The following is a 14,478-nucleotide window of genomic DNA, read 5'->3' as shown; positions in this document are numbered from 1 at the left end:
ATTGCGCTCCATGTTGGTTTTTGTCCGTTTTAGTGTTGATGCCTTTGCAACAACACTCATGTTATGTTCGGCACTTTACAACATGAGCCTTGGTGCGCTCCCTGCTAAACTATTTTTTTCTTCCTTCTTTTTTTTCTATTGAGGTGTGTCATCCTTTGCAACAACCAACAAGGCTCCTATGGCGCTTAGCATATTACAACGGGAGCCTTGTTGCGGCCAGAGGCCGTCCTATCAAACTCAAATCCGATGGCCACAGAGGCAATCGACGCAAACTCGAATCCGATGGCCACAGAGGCAATCGACGCAAACTCGAATCCGATGACCATAGAGGCAATTGACGCGCAAAGAGTTATCAGCCGGCTGAATCTAAGCCTTTTTTAAAGAGAGAAATTACATGGTCATTAAAGTAATACAAAAAGGAAGTTCTAACTATGCATATCAAGCTAATGATTTGTTAAATAAGGATGTAAATTTGTGTCCCTAGTGATTGTGTTCATGTTTCTGAGTAATCATTTTTTTTGAATTGTTTGGATTGCTTACCACATGTTTCATGTGGTTTTTCTGAGTAATCATTAATGCACTCTTTTACCCCACAAAAATGCTCTCTTTTCCTTGAAGAAAAGAAAGGTATTCCATTGACAGGTGGGCCAGTAGATCAGTGTCAACTCCCCAATAAGAAAAAACAACCAAAATATTCCACTCCAAGGTTCACTGTGATCTAAGATAGTTGTAGTCCACGGAACGAACTAAGAGCAACGCTAGCAGATAAACCACCATACGACCGTTTTGGAGCTAGCAAAACCGCCATCCAACGCTCCATCGCCATATTTATATATAGACTCTGCCCTTAAGCCATAATATATAGCGACCATGTGTTTGCAGCTTTGCGCACAACCTCCACAGCCTAAAAAAAAGGAGTATCCTCCAAAAACAAAGAGAATAGAGCATCCTCCAAAACAAAAACGCTTTGGAGGTTGCAGATGTAAGAACGTTGCTCTAAACACAATAGGCGGGAAACTCTCTCCACCAAAAAAACAGAAAAACAAAGAGGGGGAGAGGGGGACTCAAATGGACATGAGTGAATGTCCAATGTTTTGATAAAAGAGAAGAGAAAGCGTTTACTCACACCATGAAAGGCGGTTGTGATATTGTCTTGTACAGTATCTCTATATATACTATGCGGTAGCAAGTTGCAAGAGGGGGGATGATCAAAATCGTTGCGCGCTGACGAGTGAGCTGATAATCGGATATTACCTCCGTAGCAAAAAGTAAAACGTTGTTGAATGCTAGTTTAGCCTACAAAAATGTATTCTATTTTGATACGGAGGTAGTACATGCCATGGAGATTCCTACGGCTCAGGTGCTGAAAAATAACAATCTCATGGACAAAATTGTGCTACAATCCGACATAGCCCCTAATATATATTTTTTTCTTTTCTTTTTGAAAACACAAGCCCTAACTAATAGTCTACCACACAACGTTAGTTCATGGCTTCATCCAGACGTCGTCCTTGACATACCCATCTTGTCATCATAGAGAAAATCCTTAACCGCCTTCATCCAGTGGTTGTACGAGTTATCGAACTGGTGAAGAGAAGAAAATAACCAATGAGTAGACAAGAAATCCAGCCAGAAGGATCCCTCCATAGACAAAAGCCTGGGATGACTGTTTCGGGTGACTATATTCAATGCTGCAGCACTTCATCTTGTCTCTCTCCGCAGAAAGAACACGTTCTACATACCTGCCCAACCAAAAAATTGTAAGAATGATTCCAAAGAAAGGGTAAATATGGAGCAAATAAATCACCAAAAAACGATTAAATGTTCTTTTCTATACAAGGTTTAACGGTACAAGGAGTAAAGGCAGAATAGCTAGTTGGGGACTGGCGACATGCAGATAAAGTTAACATACTGTTCTGTAAATATAGTGCTCTGAAGGATGTCGGAACTGTTTTGAGAAGCATCAACCAGACGGTGGTCATACAGCAATGAAGATAGATCCACAAGTTGTTCCTCAAGCCTCTGAAATGGTGCAAACAGAAAAGCAAATCAGGTCCAGGCAGAACTTCCACACTGAAGTAGACTGATGCAGTGTATGAAACATGTACTTACATCCAGGTACTCTTCTAAACGTTCAACAAGGCCATGGGGGAAAGGCTCCGGCATTGTGGTCACCTTCTTATAGAATTTCTCTACCCATAACTCAGTGCTAGACTTGTTTTTATTACCTTTGACAGGTTCTCCTAATGGCGTCTTAAGATGATCTGACGCAAATGATTGAACGGACTGCAACAAACATCAAACCACAGTTTTAGTTTGTCGTGCACGTCAAGAAAATAACCAAATGATGAGATGTTCAATTGAATGTCAAAGGACCTCTGATGTGTCCCTTATTTTGCGAAGAGCTGCATCAACCCGGGCATAGATTGTAGTTCTCTGCACATTAAAAAACAAAAATTGTCACAAATGAATATGACAACAGCTGACCGTAAAGTTGTACATGCCAGTTTAAATGGGTTGCAAAAGCCGGTAAGACGCATTTTACTATCAATAATTGCACTACCAATGCATTTTGATGTCTATGCTACGCATGTATGTTGACACAGGTCGAGAAACCCGTGTTTGAACCAGAATTTATATTGGTTAAAATGGAAACCTGGTGATGGTGATTACAGAATCGTGATAATGATTTACGCATATACCCAGCTTTTGTGGACATAAATGGCAACGGAACAGCAGAGAAAATAAATACCGAACCTAGCATGCTCCCAACACGGCAACACACGTGGAATAATTATCAGAAACTGGCCCATGGAGGGGAAGAAGCAATGGGTGTATAGCAGCCTGAGCTCGAGGTTTCACAGTTTCTGTTCCAGTGCAATGTACAGACCATAGAAAGCATGAACAAGTATTCTGACAGAGCCTCACTATTACATATGAGCATTTATCTCCCTCCCCTGCTCCTCTCATTGTACATTATTTAAGGAAAATAAAAAAGGTATTGTTGGTTAACATTACCAGTGCAACGTCCTGAAGGATTTGACTGATCTGAGAGGAGTTTGAGAATGGTCCAAAAGGATGACATCCAGCAGACCATAGCCAGTTCACAATTGGTCTTTCATGAATACGCGATGCCCGTTCATACGGTGCACTCAGACCTCCAACTGCGGAAGCCAAACCAGCCAAGATGTGACGCTGTGCTAGAGATGGATACGCAAACTGCCTAGTTGTTTCTGACACGTAGCTGCAACATAAGGGAGGCTTAAAATAGCAGCAACTTGAACTCATGCTGTGCAGGAATCAGTAGAACATTTTTTTCTTTACAGAAAAGTTTAACATACCTTAGAGGAATCATTTTATTGTTATGCTCCAATACAATGACAACATCTTTACTTGTCCAAACAAGGCTTTCCTCTTCCATCATAAGTTCAGCATCAAAATCAGCCAATGATAATACAAAGCTGTTGAGAAACAAATCAGCAAAAGTAGCAGTGCACCTTCTGCCTCAACAATGCATTCTTAGGACCTTAGTTCTTAAAATATCTTGTGAATAGTTCTACTTCTATGCACAAATTATACTTTACATTTGTTGAGTGCATAATTTGATAACTTCCAAATTTTACAATAAAACGGTAGGAGAAAATCCATGTGAACAGTGACCCTTGTCTTCTTATTGTTCTTAATTTATCAGTTGCAGTTTTATCCTTTTTTTATTTGCAGGAGCACAATATGAGTTTGAAATATTATACTTGCTCTCTTTGTGTGTAGTAGCTTACACTGGAATCACTCTGGTTCCATAAGTTCTGTACATGGCTCCATGTTTCTTTTTTCCAGCTCCTCGTTTTTCTTTCTTATTTCTGGGCATGTAAGATTCCCAAATAGGCTTGTGCTTGATAGAATCTTGTACATTATCTTGCTCATCCATCCAATGCTGTTGTTGACAAAAATTGTTTCTCATAGATAACACCCGTAATAAAAAACAGGTATTGTGATTCATGAAATTGACGTAAAATTCCAGTGTATTTCATACAGCAAATATTACACACCTGCTTCAGGAAGAATCTACTTGAGAGGGAAGGATCCGAGACTTCCAATAAACCAGCCGACAGCACATCGGCAGAACGTTCCATTTCCTGTACCAGTAGGTATAACCACCTCAGAATATTGCAGTTGAAATGTAAGAAATAAGCATTCTGGATCCATCTATATATTCTTCCCTCTCATTAGTCTGCTTTGTAGTGCTTCAGGTTTCACCATTTCATAAAAGCTATGGGACTCGTCCCCTGGATGATCTGGAAACAGAGGAACGAATGCGTCTTCGACAATGCAAGACCCTCGATAGATGCGCTAGTTGATAGGATTAAAGACAAGGCCAAATGTAGGGCAAAAGCTGGGGCACAGGGGCTGCGAGTAGTCTTGCCCGCCTCCTGGGATGTCCACTGAACGGAGGCGATAGGACTCTGTAAATATAACCTCCTAGGAGGCATGTACTCTCTCTCACCTTTTCAATGCAATGAAACGCAAAAATCACTTTGCGTTTTCTCGAAAAAAAATAAAAGCTATGGGACACGTTCAGTATGGTCTTATACACCTGGTGCCAAAAATGTCTATAATTTTCACTTGATTCGGCCTTCTCCCAGCACAAGCAGAAGATCCATGAATATTACGAATTATACAGTTGTCTTTTTTTATCCTTACGGTATTAGGAAGACATGGCTAACAGGCCAGGGAAATTTACCGTATAGTTCTCCATGTGACAAGCTCTCATGCACCTATATTTACTAAAGGTGGAAAATGGATAAATATATTTTATGCTATATAATTAGATGAAGATGTTATGTTAATTTTTCCAGAAGTGCCACTTCAACCCAAGAAGCATACATCCAAGATCTGTAGGTGAGTAGGTCTATTAAGCTACCATAACGGAAATAATATCCTTGCAATTACAACATAATGCATTTGAATGAAGCTAAGATCTAACATACCTCTTTGAGTATTGCTCCATCCAAGTATGTTTTGGTACGGACGTGAAATCGACCATCACTCTTTGTTTCATGAAGAGAATGACTACGCATTGCTTTGGAGACCGCAACAGCTAACTTTTCATGCTCATGCAGTGCATGCGAACCAGAAATTACTATAACCTCCTGCCCAGCATGGACGATCTTCTTTACCTGAAAGAGTATGCATGGTGGTACTAACAATTCAGGTCACGAGGTTAAAAAGTATAGACTTATATATGCCCCGTAGATCGCTGATCAATAACCATGTGTACTTCATACTGCACAAAACAGGCACAGCATACTTTTTTCACTAATAAATCAGCCAGGCTAGTAAATCGCTGATCAATAACCATGTGTACTTCATATTGATTGTACTACTATTCATTTTCAACCAATAATGAATCATGATGATCTTGAGCTTCCTAAATTGGACAATGTGACAAGACAGATCTTCACTTCATACTTGCAATTTCCTTTTCTTCTACCAGGATCTAGGTAAAAAAAAACTATTCACGTGGATTTGCCACAGGCAATTATATCAATACAATTACTGCAAAAGGACTTTTCGAATGAAATCCCATTGGCACTACAGATTGTGAAATGATAGCTAACAGTCAACAACGCTGGAACTAATACTGATTGAGAAAGCTTTGCTCGCACCTCAATGTACTGTTTAAAATATATTACAAGGACTCAAGGAAACATCCAGGCCCTAGACCAATAGGAAAGGACCATAATACCCCTGGCATCACTGTAATTGTATATATTTAGCGTTTTATTTTTGCCTTATTCTATTTCTAGAAGTGGACAATTTCTCCCAACAAATGAAACAAGGTACAATGGAGTAACCATAACTTTGTATCTTACTTTTAGCATGGTCATTCTTCCAGATGCAAAATTGCATTTGCTAATGTTTTTGGCACTCTTGAGATTTGCAATGCTATTTCATGTAAATGACAAACATATGTTTTTGCCCAATATAATAATATGCAGTCGGAATGCTGCTCCTACATATTAGTTGACTAGTACATGAACACAAAACACAAACTAGTGAGTTGACTACAGAATACTGTGGCTTCAGCCACCTAAAGATAAATTCATAATTCATGCAAGAAAGTCAACTAACCTCTCTTTCAATAGCTTTAACATCTATACTGTTGTTGTGGCCAGCTTGAAGAATATTGTACCTATTGTGGTTCTGTAGCACAATGATAGGTACAAGCAACCTCAATGTCATGTCAACAGTTTCAAACCTGGATTTTTTTAGAGGAGATATCAGAATAGCAGACAGATAGAACAGTTGGTGCTTGAAATGCTTGACATGGCACTGCAGAGTGTCAGACTATACTCAATCTTAAAATAGCCCCCCCCCCCCCCCCCCCACAAAAAAAAATGAAATCCTAAGGTAAGTATACGAATCAGAAGAACGGATTAACCAGCTGTACATGAACTATGGAGTACAGCTGGTGTCAATTGATTGTGTGCCATAGTTTTGCCGTTTCAACTATAAACAGTTTAGTTTTGAATGATTTTCGAATCTCCAATACTCCATACAAACTTAGCTCGTATTAGAATAAGGTTCCATTTGGCATTGGGTGGATTATGATTTCATTTGATTGAGCCGCTTTATCATATGTTCAAAGAATCTATGAGATCAAATTTAAGAAGGCCGCCATTGGATCACATGCTTTTATCTAATTTTAATGTGATTTACCAATCAAAGTAGTAGCCTACCTTTGACAGATTCTTACTTCACAGCACCACTACAAATATGCAAAGCACAGCACAACAATAGCAAACTGAGTTTGTGAAACTGGGCTTTCACGCCTAGAGATGACAAAACAAACCAAATGAACATCTCTTTTGCAAGGATGCGTGATAAAATGCAGAAATGAAAACAAGGTAACCTAGTTTATGCTACAGGCTCCAAGTGGGCAAGATGTGCGCAAGGAACTGAAGACACAGAAGACCGTACTCAGGTACTGACGTGATTTAACTTGTTCCCGATTCCTGAATGTAACTTCTGCTTTACTAAATACTCCCTCTATAAACAATTATAAGACGTTTACTTCTCTGTGAATATGCTGAGAAGTGAAGTTATTTGAGAGAGAACTTTTTTTGAGATCTAGAGAGACAACTGAATTATTTTTTTGGAGAGAACGTGAAATACTTCAGACAAAAAAATAGTTATTGTGATCGAATATCCATTTCTGAGCCCAGGCTCATCTGCACCCGGTGAAGAGAAAATTCACAAAAAATACAAAAAATCAAAAAATCAGGTTTTTTTTGCATGGTAGATAATTTGGTGCGTGAGGTGCACTCCAAAATTTCAGATCATTTGGACATATGAGTAGCTCTCAGCAAAGAAGACAAATTGGCAAATTGGGTCAGAACAATACATGAACAGTAAACTTTTTCACAGACCCCAAAATTGTTTTTTTTTGCCAAGAGCTACTCAGTTGTCCAAATGATCTGAAATTTGGAGCGCACCTCACACACCAAATTATCTTCCATGAAAAAAAATCAGAATGTTTTGAATTTTTCTAGTATTTTTTTTTGTATTTTCTGTTCATCACGGGTGCAGCTGAGCCTGGGCATCGAATCGCCTCGTCCGTATTATGATTGTCTATTAACTTTGTCAATCTCTCCTACTTAAAAAATACGTAAGGTTCTGTCTTACGGTATTTTCCTTCGTCCTCCCTCCTCACCCCACCTCCGCTTCCGGTTTTGCCTTTTTCCCACCGTTTTTTTTAAACCACCTCAGCTGTCCGCATATCCCACATCTTACTGGTTTACCAAATAAAATCATTTCTTTTGCTAAGTCAATAGGTACTGATTCAATTGGTAGCTAAACTCTATTTTTAGCACTTAATCACCCTAATGCCCCTGTTGCAACGCACGGGCAATTATCTAGCCTACATAAAATATATGATATTTCAGTTATTCATCACTAATTTTTTTTCTATAACTAACATGAGCTATTACTGGGAGCAGAAGTTCGATTCATATATAATGTTTTATGAATAACAGAAATTTTCAGTAATACCTGATATCAGGAGCTATTACGTGCTCAATGGTGGTTGAAATTAAACCTGCAAGCTGCCCAACAAAAATATCTTGTGTTGAACTGGCACTTGGAGCAGCAAGTCCTCTTGGGAAGATTATATTTGACAGCCGCGGCATTGACCTATAACTAACACTGCCTTCTTCACTTTCTATTTTCCCATATGTACAAGGGCCTGCTGACAGATCTATTACAACAAATCTGCAAGGAGTAGCAAGTCGTCATTTAGAGGATTCATTACTTAGCTGCAATCTGATAAACTATTCTAGGGCATGATATAAGACAATAGCTCTAACATGTACTCCCTCTGTCCCAAAGTGTCGCTGATTTAGTAAAGCTGTACTAAATCAGCGACACATATTCTGGGACGGAGGGAGTAACAATTAATAGTACAGCATGACACTCTTTCTATTAAACGATTTTAGGGCATGATAAAAGAAAATAGCTCTACCATGTAACAGTTAATACTACAGCATGAAACTCTCAAGTCTTGGTGGAAAAAAACTATGCACATAAAATAATCTATGATATGTAATTCAACGAGTCATGGCAACCAGGGTACAAACTTCTGTTTTTGTTTAACCCTTGACCCTGCTAGTACATCAGAGACCAATTATTTCCTGGCCTAGTCATTATATCAGTTTTTTTCTCTTTGTATATATTCCGTAAGTGGTGTTCCTTCATATCCAATAATCACTCCTGTATGCTTACCTCCAAAGTAGCATATAGTTAATCCAAATTTCAGTTAGTTTACAAATACCAGGTCAAGTTGGGGTCACCTAAAATGATGGGAAATGGCCGATTCCTGCCAGGATTTGCAGCCCTGATAGCTAGCTTACTAACAACCAAGCAACAAGAAAAAAGTGAATATGCCTTATCTTTTTAAGTGAAGCTGAGTAAATGTCAGGGCCTCCCTTACAGGTTCCATTAAAAAAAAGTGATGCTGAGTAAAGATGGTCTGCCATTATTTCCACTACAAAGCACATCCTTCGCCCTTTGGGCAAACTACCCCCTTTGGAAAACGGATGTCAGGTTCAGTAGGATGTTATTTTTTGACTGAAAGATCCAATAGGGCCTTTTACAGCTTAGTTGTTTTCAAAAACAGAAAACAAGGGGATAAAACTTTTTGCAATCCCCACTGCTGGGGCAGAAAGATCATTGCCATTAAAAACTAACGTACTACTACTACCTTCATTTCAAAATATAGGGTGCACTTTAATCCGTCAAGACAAGCCTTTGACAGTGATTAGTAAGTTAATATGTAGTTTATGTGATGCAGAATGAAAGTTATAAATAAATATATATTGTTGAAAATAAATCTGGTCACAATAATCTCATGTCACATAAACCACATACTAACGAAGCAATTGTTGGTCAAAACGTTGTCTTAAAGAGACAAAATATGCCTTATATCTTGGAGGAAGGTGTACACATTAAGGAAGAAAGTGACAGCACATGAATCTAATGGTATAAATAACGAAACAGAAAGGATCGTGAAAACAAAAAAGGAATCATCTGGCAGGACAAGTGCAATGCAATGAAGCAGCAAGTAGAATAGGAATATTGGTATGGTTTTTCTCTCCAGATTACGCTTCATATCGCTCTTGCAATCATGTACTGGGCTGAAGGGTTGTCACATTTAGTGAGTTAAAAATGTAAATTCTTGACCGTCAAGGTTTCTTGCAAGTCGTAAAGAAAAAATAGTATAATAACTATTACCTTCCAGAACTCAGCCAAACTTGAGTTGCTCCACCTCCATTGTACCGGTAACGGTAGATGTAATCCGCTTCTTGCTTTTTTAGCTCTTGTTCTGTCAGTCCATTAATTTTACTATACATTAAACTGTCAAGATCAACTCCTTTGTTCCGAGGATCCATTCTGACCTGCCAAGGAAGAGCTTTGTCAATGTTGATTACTATTCTCTAAGTATAATTGTATAAGATACAAGGATGGACATTGAATCCCATGTTTTCTTTCTGGACAGTTCACTAATGATTGCTGGGCTCTTATCAATGTCTTTTGGGAGTCCTTTTGCATAGTTTCCTATTGTTACAGAAGGCTAAGGATGCTGCCTGAGCATGACTATCTTTATTTTAAATGTTGTTCGAGGTGTTGATAACCATTGGCTGCTGGCATATATAATTACAAATAAACGATATATTTTATAATATCCATCAAACAAATTGAGATGGATAAATCGTTCGACCTGAATCTGTTAGAACTTATGAAAATGTGAGGGTACTGTTCTTCTAAGCAAAGTGAATATAGTTCAGAATGAAAGTCATGAAACTCCCACTTGTTGAATCAACTTATTTTCCTTTGTAATACCTTCTGTGCAGTTTCTTTCGTATTTCAGCAGGGTCCCCTACATTCTAAAAGAATAATTGTATGCATATTTTGTCTCTGGCCAGTTTACTAAGGATTGTTGGGCTCTTATCAATGTCTTTTGGGCTCATCTATGCATATGCTCCAATTTTTAGAGAAGGCTAAGGATGTTGCATGAGCATGACTATCTCTATCTAAAATACTGTTCAAAGTTTTGATAACCGCAGATTACCAGCATATGTAGTTACAAAGAAACACATTAATTATTTAATTATACCATCAAACAAATTTAGATGGAGGAAATTGTTTGGCTTCGATCTGTTAAAAGTGAGAGTGTTTTTTAAGGATAGTGAGTATAATTCACATTCAGAATGCAACTCCCACTGGTTACCTTCTTTTCCTTTCTCTTCTTATGTACTCCCTCCGTCCGGAAATACTTGTCGCAGAAATGGATGAAAATGGATGTATTTAGAACTAAAATACGTCTAGATACATCCATTTCTCCGACAAGTATTTCCGGACGGAGGGAGTATTATCTTTTGTATAATAACTTTAAAATAATTTCAGTAGGGTTCTTCTCTTCTGTTTCCCTCAAATAGTAATAGGAAAATAAACAACCAGAAGAATTAGTCTGTTTACTCAATATTTCCAAAAGACTACAAGTCTACACACGAATAATATAATTTGCATGCAGGTGTGAAATGAATTAGAAAAGTATTTTATATAGAACAATATACAAGTGTACGTACCTTATCAAAATTAACAACAAATATTGCAACAGGTACAGGCCTATCCATCTCAGTTGCAGAGCGACCAGGCTCCATATCAAAAATAAATGAGTATAGCCTCTCGAATATAGGTTCCACTACAGTTGCTTCTACCTCAAAGAGAGGGAATTCCCTACCATATTCACTCTGTGGGGGACAAAATAGTTAGTGTCATGTCTTGTGTCAATCAAGATCTGAACAGCGTTTAAAGATACTTTTGTAGGGAAATAGCATATTTCTACCTCTCTCGCAGTTCCTGCAGAAACCATAGCCTCCTTCAGTGACTTCTCAAGCGAAATAAGCTCTGGTTGTCCAGCCTAACGAAGCAATAATTTCAGTAATATCACTGGATGAAAACAAGACCTACATGGTGGCGAAAAATAATCTACATGACCATCGTAAATGAAGCCTTACCGCTATGACATTATACATGATATGGTGCTCAATATCAATTGGCTCCCCTGTCTCGAAACAAGAGGGCCTATGGAGTGGAAAGCTCATCTTTAGGAATTGCTCAAGCTTGTGCCCATCCAAAGGGTATCTATACCCTCCATCACCGTTGAAACCAATCAGAACAACGTTAACCTCGAGGGGCACTTGAAATGGAACCTGCAAAATTCCCCAAATGTGTTTATAGAAGTTCAATCTTTAATAAAGTAACACCACACATGTTTTGGAACACACAGGGATTTGAGCAGAGAAATAGGGAATTATTACAGATACATCACTACTGTTTGCTCAGTTTTCCTGGTTATACGAGCACTAGTATGACCATGGCAACCGATTAACTAATGTCAGGCTCGATTTAATCTACGGTGCCCCAAGTCCCAGGCATAATCCATAACGCAAACCCATGTGAACAATCTCACACATCTTCGCAGCCAGAGTCTACATGTATATATTAAAAGTTCAAAATTGGGAAATTTTGACACGTCCCACAATAAAAAAATTGCTCTCGATATCACTGACGGAGAGAACCGAAATCCGGTGGCAGGTGCGGATCCCATACACGCGGGAGTGGTATTCACCGCACCGCCGACCGAGATCGGATCCATTCGAGCTCAATTACTCTGCGCAGATCGCGTCTGCAGAGGCCACGCGCGAGGGGGATCGGAGAGGTTTAGCGGGGGAGTGGCGGGGCGATGGGGGGGGGGGGGGGGGGGGGGGGGCAGTGGAGTACCTCTGCGCGGGTGTGGAGCATGCGGCGAACGTCGGCGCGGACGCTTTCCTCGACGTCGTGGAAGGCGCCGTGGTGCCAGTGCTCGTGCCCGGGGTCCCGACGGAACGCCTCTCGCCGCGCCGCTGCCGACGCGGCGGCGGTGACTGCGAGGAGGAAGAGGATGCGGAGGAGGAGGGGAGGCGCCATGGGAGGCGGGGAAAGAGAGGCGCGGGAAACCCCCTAGACTGGGGGAGCTTCGCCGTGGCCGGCTACGAGGTAGTACTGGGCAGGCGGAGGAGGGGGCAGAGCGGTCGGCGGCACCACACGGTCCACGGCGAGTGCGGGCGGGCGTTTGCTGTCTCGGCTAGGCCGTCGTCGCTTTGAGATTAGTGGTGTTTGACTTGTGTGGACTCGGGATCGATGGATCTGTTTTTGTAAAAAGAAACACTGTTTTTTTACAAAAAAATCTGCTTTTTTCGAGAATCTGCTAGGCTTTATTCATCAAGAGGTACAAATACAGGTATTAGAGCATGGTTAATAGTATAGCCGGCTATATAATATTGACATATCATATATAGTCACTGACGGAGTGCTGGATAAGGGGTGTTCGACATGTCCGTTGCGCGACCTATGGGTTGGGCCGAGGACCCTCCCCCCTCCCTCCTAAGCTTATCATCAGTGGGCTTCGTTCATGTGGGCCACATCGGGAAGAAATGGCGTGAAGACTTAACGTATACTCCAAGACGTAGAGATGGTCCTCGGCACGATTGCCCTTTAAATGCAATCGACATCATGTAAACCCTAGATACCCCCGGTGTCTATATAAACCGAGGTGTTAGGGTCTTAGAGGGACAGATTCGCATCCGATCTCGTGGTAGATCACCTATACTTTGCACCTTGGCCGCAATCACTACAACAAAGCAGGACGTATGGTTTTACCTCTTCAAGAGGGCCCGAACCTAGGTAAACATCGTGTCCCCTGTGTCATTGTTACCATCTAGCCAAGCCTACCTGATCGGGGAACCCTACCCGAGATCCGTCGGACTTAGCTCCGACATTGGTGACCCATACAGGTCCCTCTAGGAAATCGAAACGGCTCGATGGCTTGCAGATTGACGATAGCGTCGGTTGTGGTATGGCTTTCTTCACGGGACAACTCTTTGTCTTTGGCAATATTACTCTTTACGCTGGTTAGACTGGCCACCTGGGTCAGATCGAAAATTATGCTCCAGGCGAGATCATCAGATTTGAGAACCTCAAGTACGCCATGGATTCCCGCAGCGCTCTCGCGTTTTCGTGCTGGGTGTCAGACCAGCCTAAGGACCGCCCTGACGCCTCCATCAAGATCTCGGATTCAATCCTAGATCAGGACCACTCCATGGATCACACCTCGGATTTGGCTTTGAGCTCGGAGCTGAGTACTGCGTCAATGGGTCAGGCATCTATCTTGACTAACGAAGACCCTGAGGCCATGTTAGATCGGACCTCAAGTAAACTTTAGTTGAGCCTGACTTTTGATCAGGATATGGGCGAGGCAGACAAGGCGCTTTTGAACAATGTTAAATCGGATTCAAAGCCTCGTCATCTCGGACGACTGAACCTTGGCGTACGATCAGATCTAGGAAAACCAGGGAAGGCTAGACTTTTTAGCCCACCCTCCACCCACCTAGTCGCTACCATAAAAAAAACTTACCGGTGTTTTAGACAGTGCCTCTGAGGAGACCACCGACATAGATGAAGACATCGGCGAGATGTCAGATATCGCTCCACCGCCAGCCATCAACCACACTGGCAGGTGGACCGCAACCTCCCCCTATGATGTCTACATGGTAGACACTTCCAAGGACAGAGTGAAGGAAATATGCCCTAGAGGCAATAATAAAGTTGTTATTTTGTATTTCCTTATTCATGATAAATGTTTATTATTCATGCTAGAATTGTATTGATCGGAAACCTAAATACATGTGTGAATACATAGATAAACAATGCATCCCTAGTGAACCTCTACTTGACTAGCTCATTGATCAAAGATGGTTAAGGTTTCCTGACCATGGACATGAGTTGTCATTTGATAACGGGATCACATCATTAGGAGAATGATGTGATGGACAAGACCCATCCATTAGCTTAGCATATTGATCGTTCAGTTTTATTGCTATT

The 14,478-nt window shown here is 40.7% G+C and overlaps 1 protein-coding gene across 1 annotated transcript; it reads right to left on the bottom strand.

Moving 5' to 3' along the window:
- Positions 1-1,290: 1,290 nt before the first annotated feature.
- LOC123085683 (uncharacterized) lies at positions 1,291-12,698 on the bottom strand. Its single transcript, XM_044507361.1, has 16 exons — positions 12,340-12,698; positions 11,574-11,768; positions 11,402-11,476; positions 11,142-11,306; positions 9,787-9,950; positions 8,050-8,268; positions 6,130-6,256; positions 4,986-5,174; positions 4,047-4,133; positions 3,777-3,931; positions 3,342-3,461; positions 3,019-3,244; positions 2,377-2,436; positions 2,113-2,286; positions 1,913-2,022; positions 1,291-1,742 (listed from the first exon to the last, which is right to left on the bottom strand). Exons 1-16 carry the CDS (start codon positions 12,523-12,525, stop codon positions 1,577-1,579), a joined length of 2,418 nt encoding a protein of 805 aa, XP_044363296.1. The 5' UTR covers positions 12,526-12,698; the 3' UTR covers positions 1,291-1,576.
- Between the last annotated feature and the right edge of the window lie 1,780 nt (positions 12,699-14,478).

This window comes from Triticum aestivum, chromosome 4A, assembly GCF_018294505.1.
Source record: "Triticum aestivum cultivar Chinese Spring chromosome 4A, IWGSC CS RefSeq v2.1, whole genome shotgun sequence".
NCBI lineage: Eukaryota > Viridiplantae > Streptophyta > Magnoliopsida > Poales > Poaceae > Triticum > Triticum aestivum.
Note: the sequence above shows the minus strand (reverse complement) of the source record. Positions and strands in the feature narration are given on the sequence as shown.

Coding starts and splice junctions, on each gene's coding strand:
- LOC123085683 (XM_044507361.1), bottom strand. CDS start 12,525: ATGGCGCCTCCCCTCCTCCTCCGCATCCTCTTCCTCCTCGCAGTCACC. Junction 3,462..3,776: donor GGAACCAGAGTGATTCCAGT/GTAAGCTACTAC, acceptor GTTTCTCAACAG/CTTTGTATTATCATTGGCTG. Junction 2,287..2,376: donor AAATAAGGGACACATCAGAG/GTCCTTTGACAT, acceptor TGTTTGTTGCAG/TCCGTTCAATCATTTGCGTC.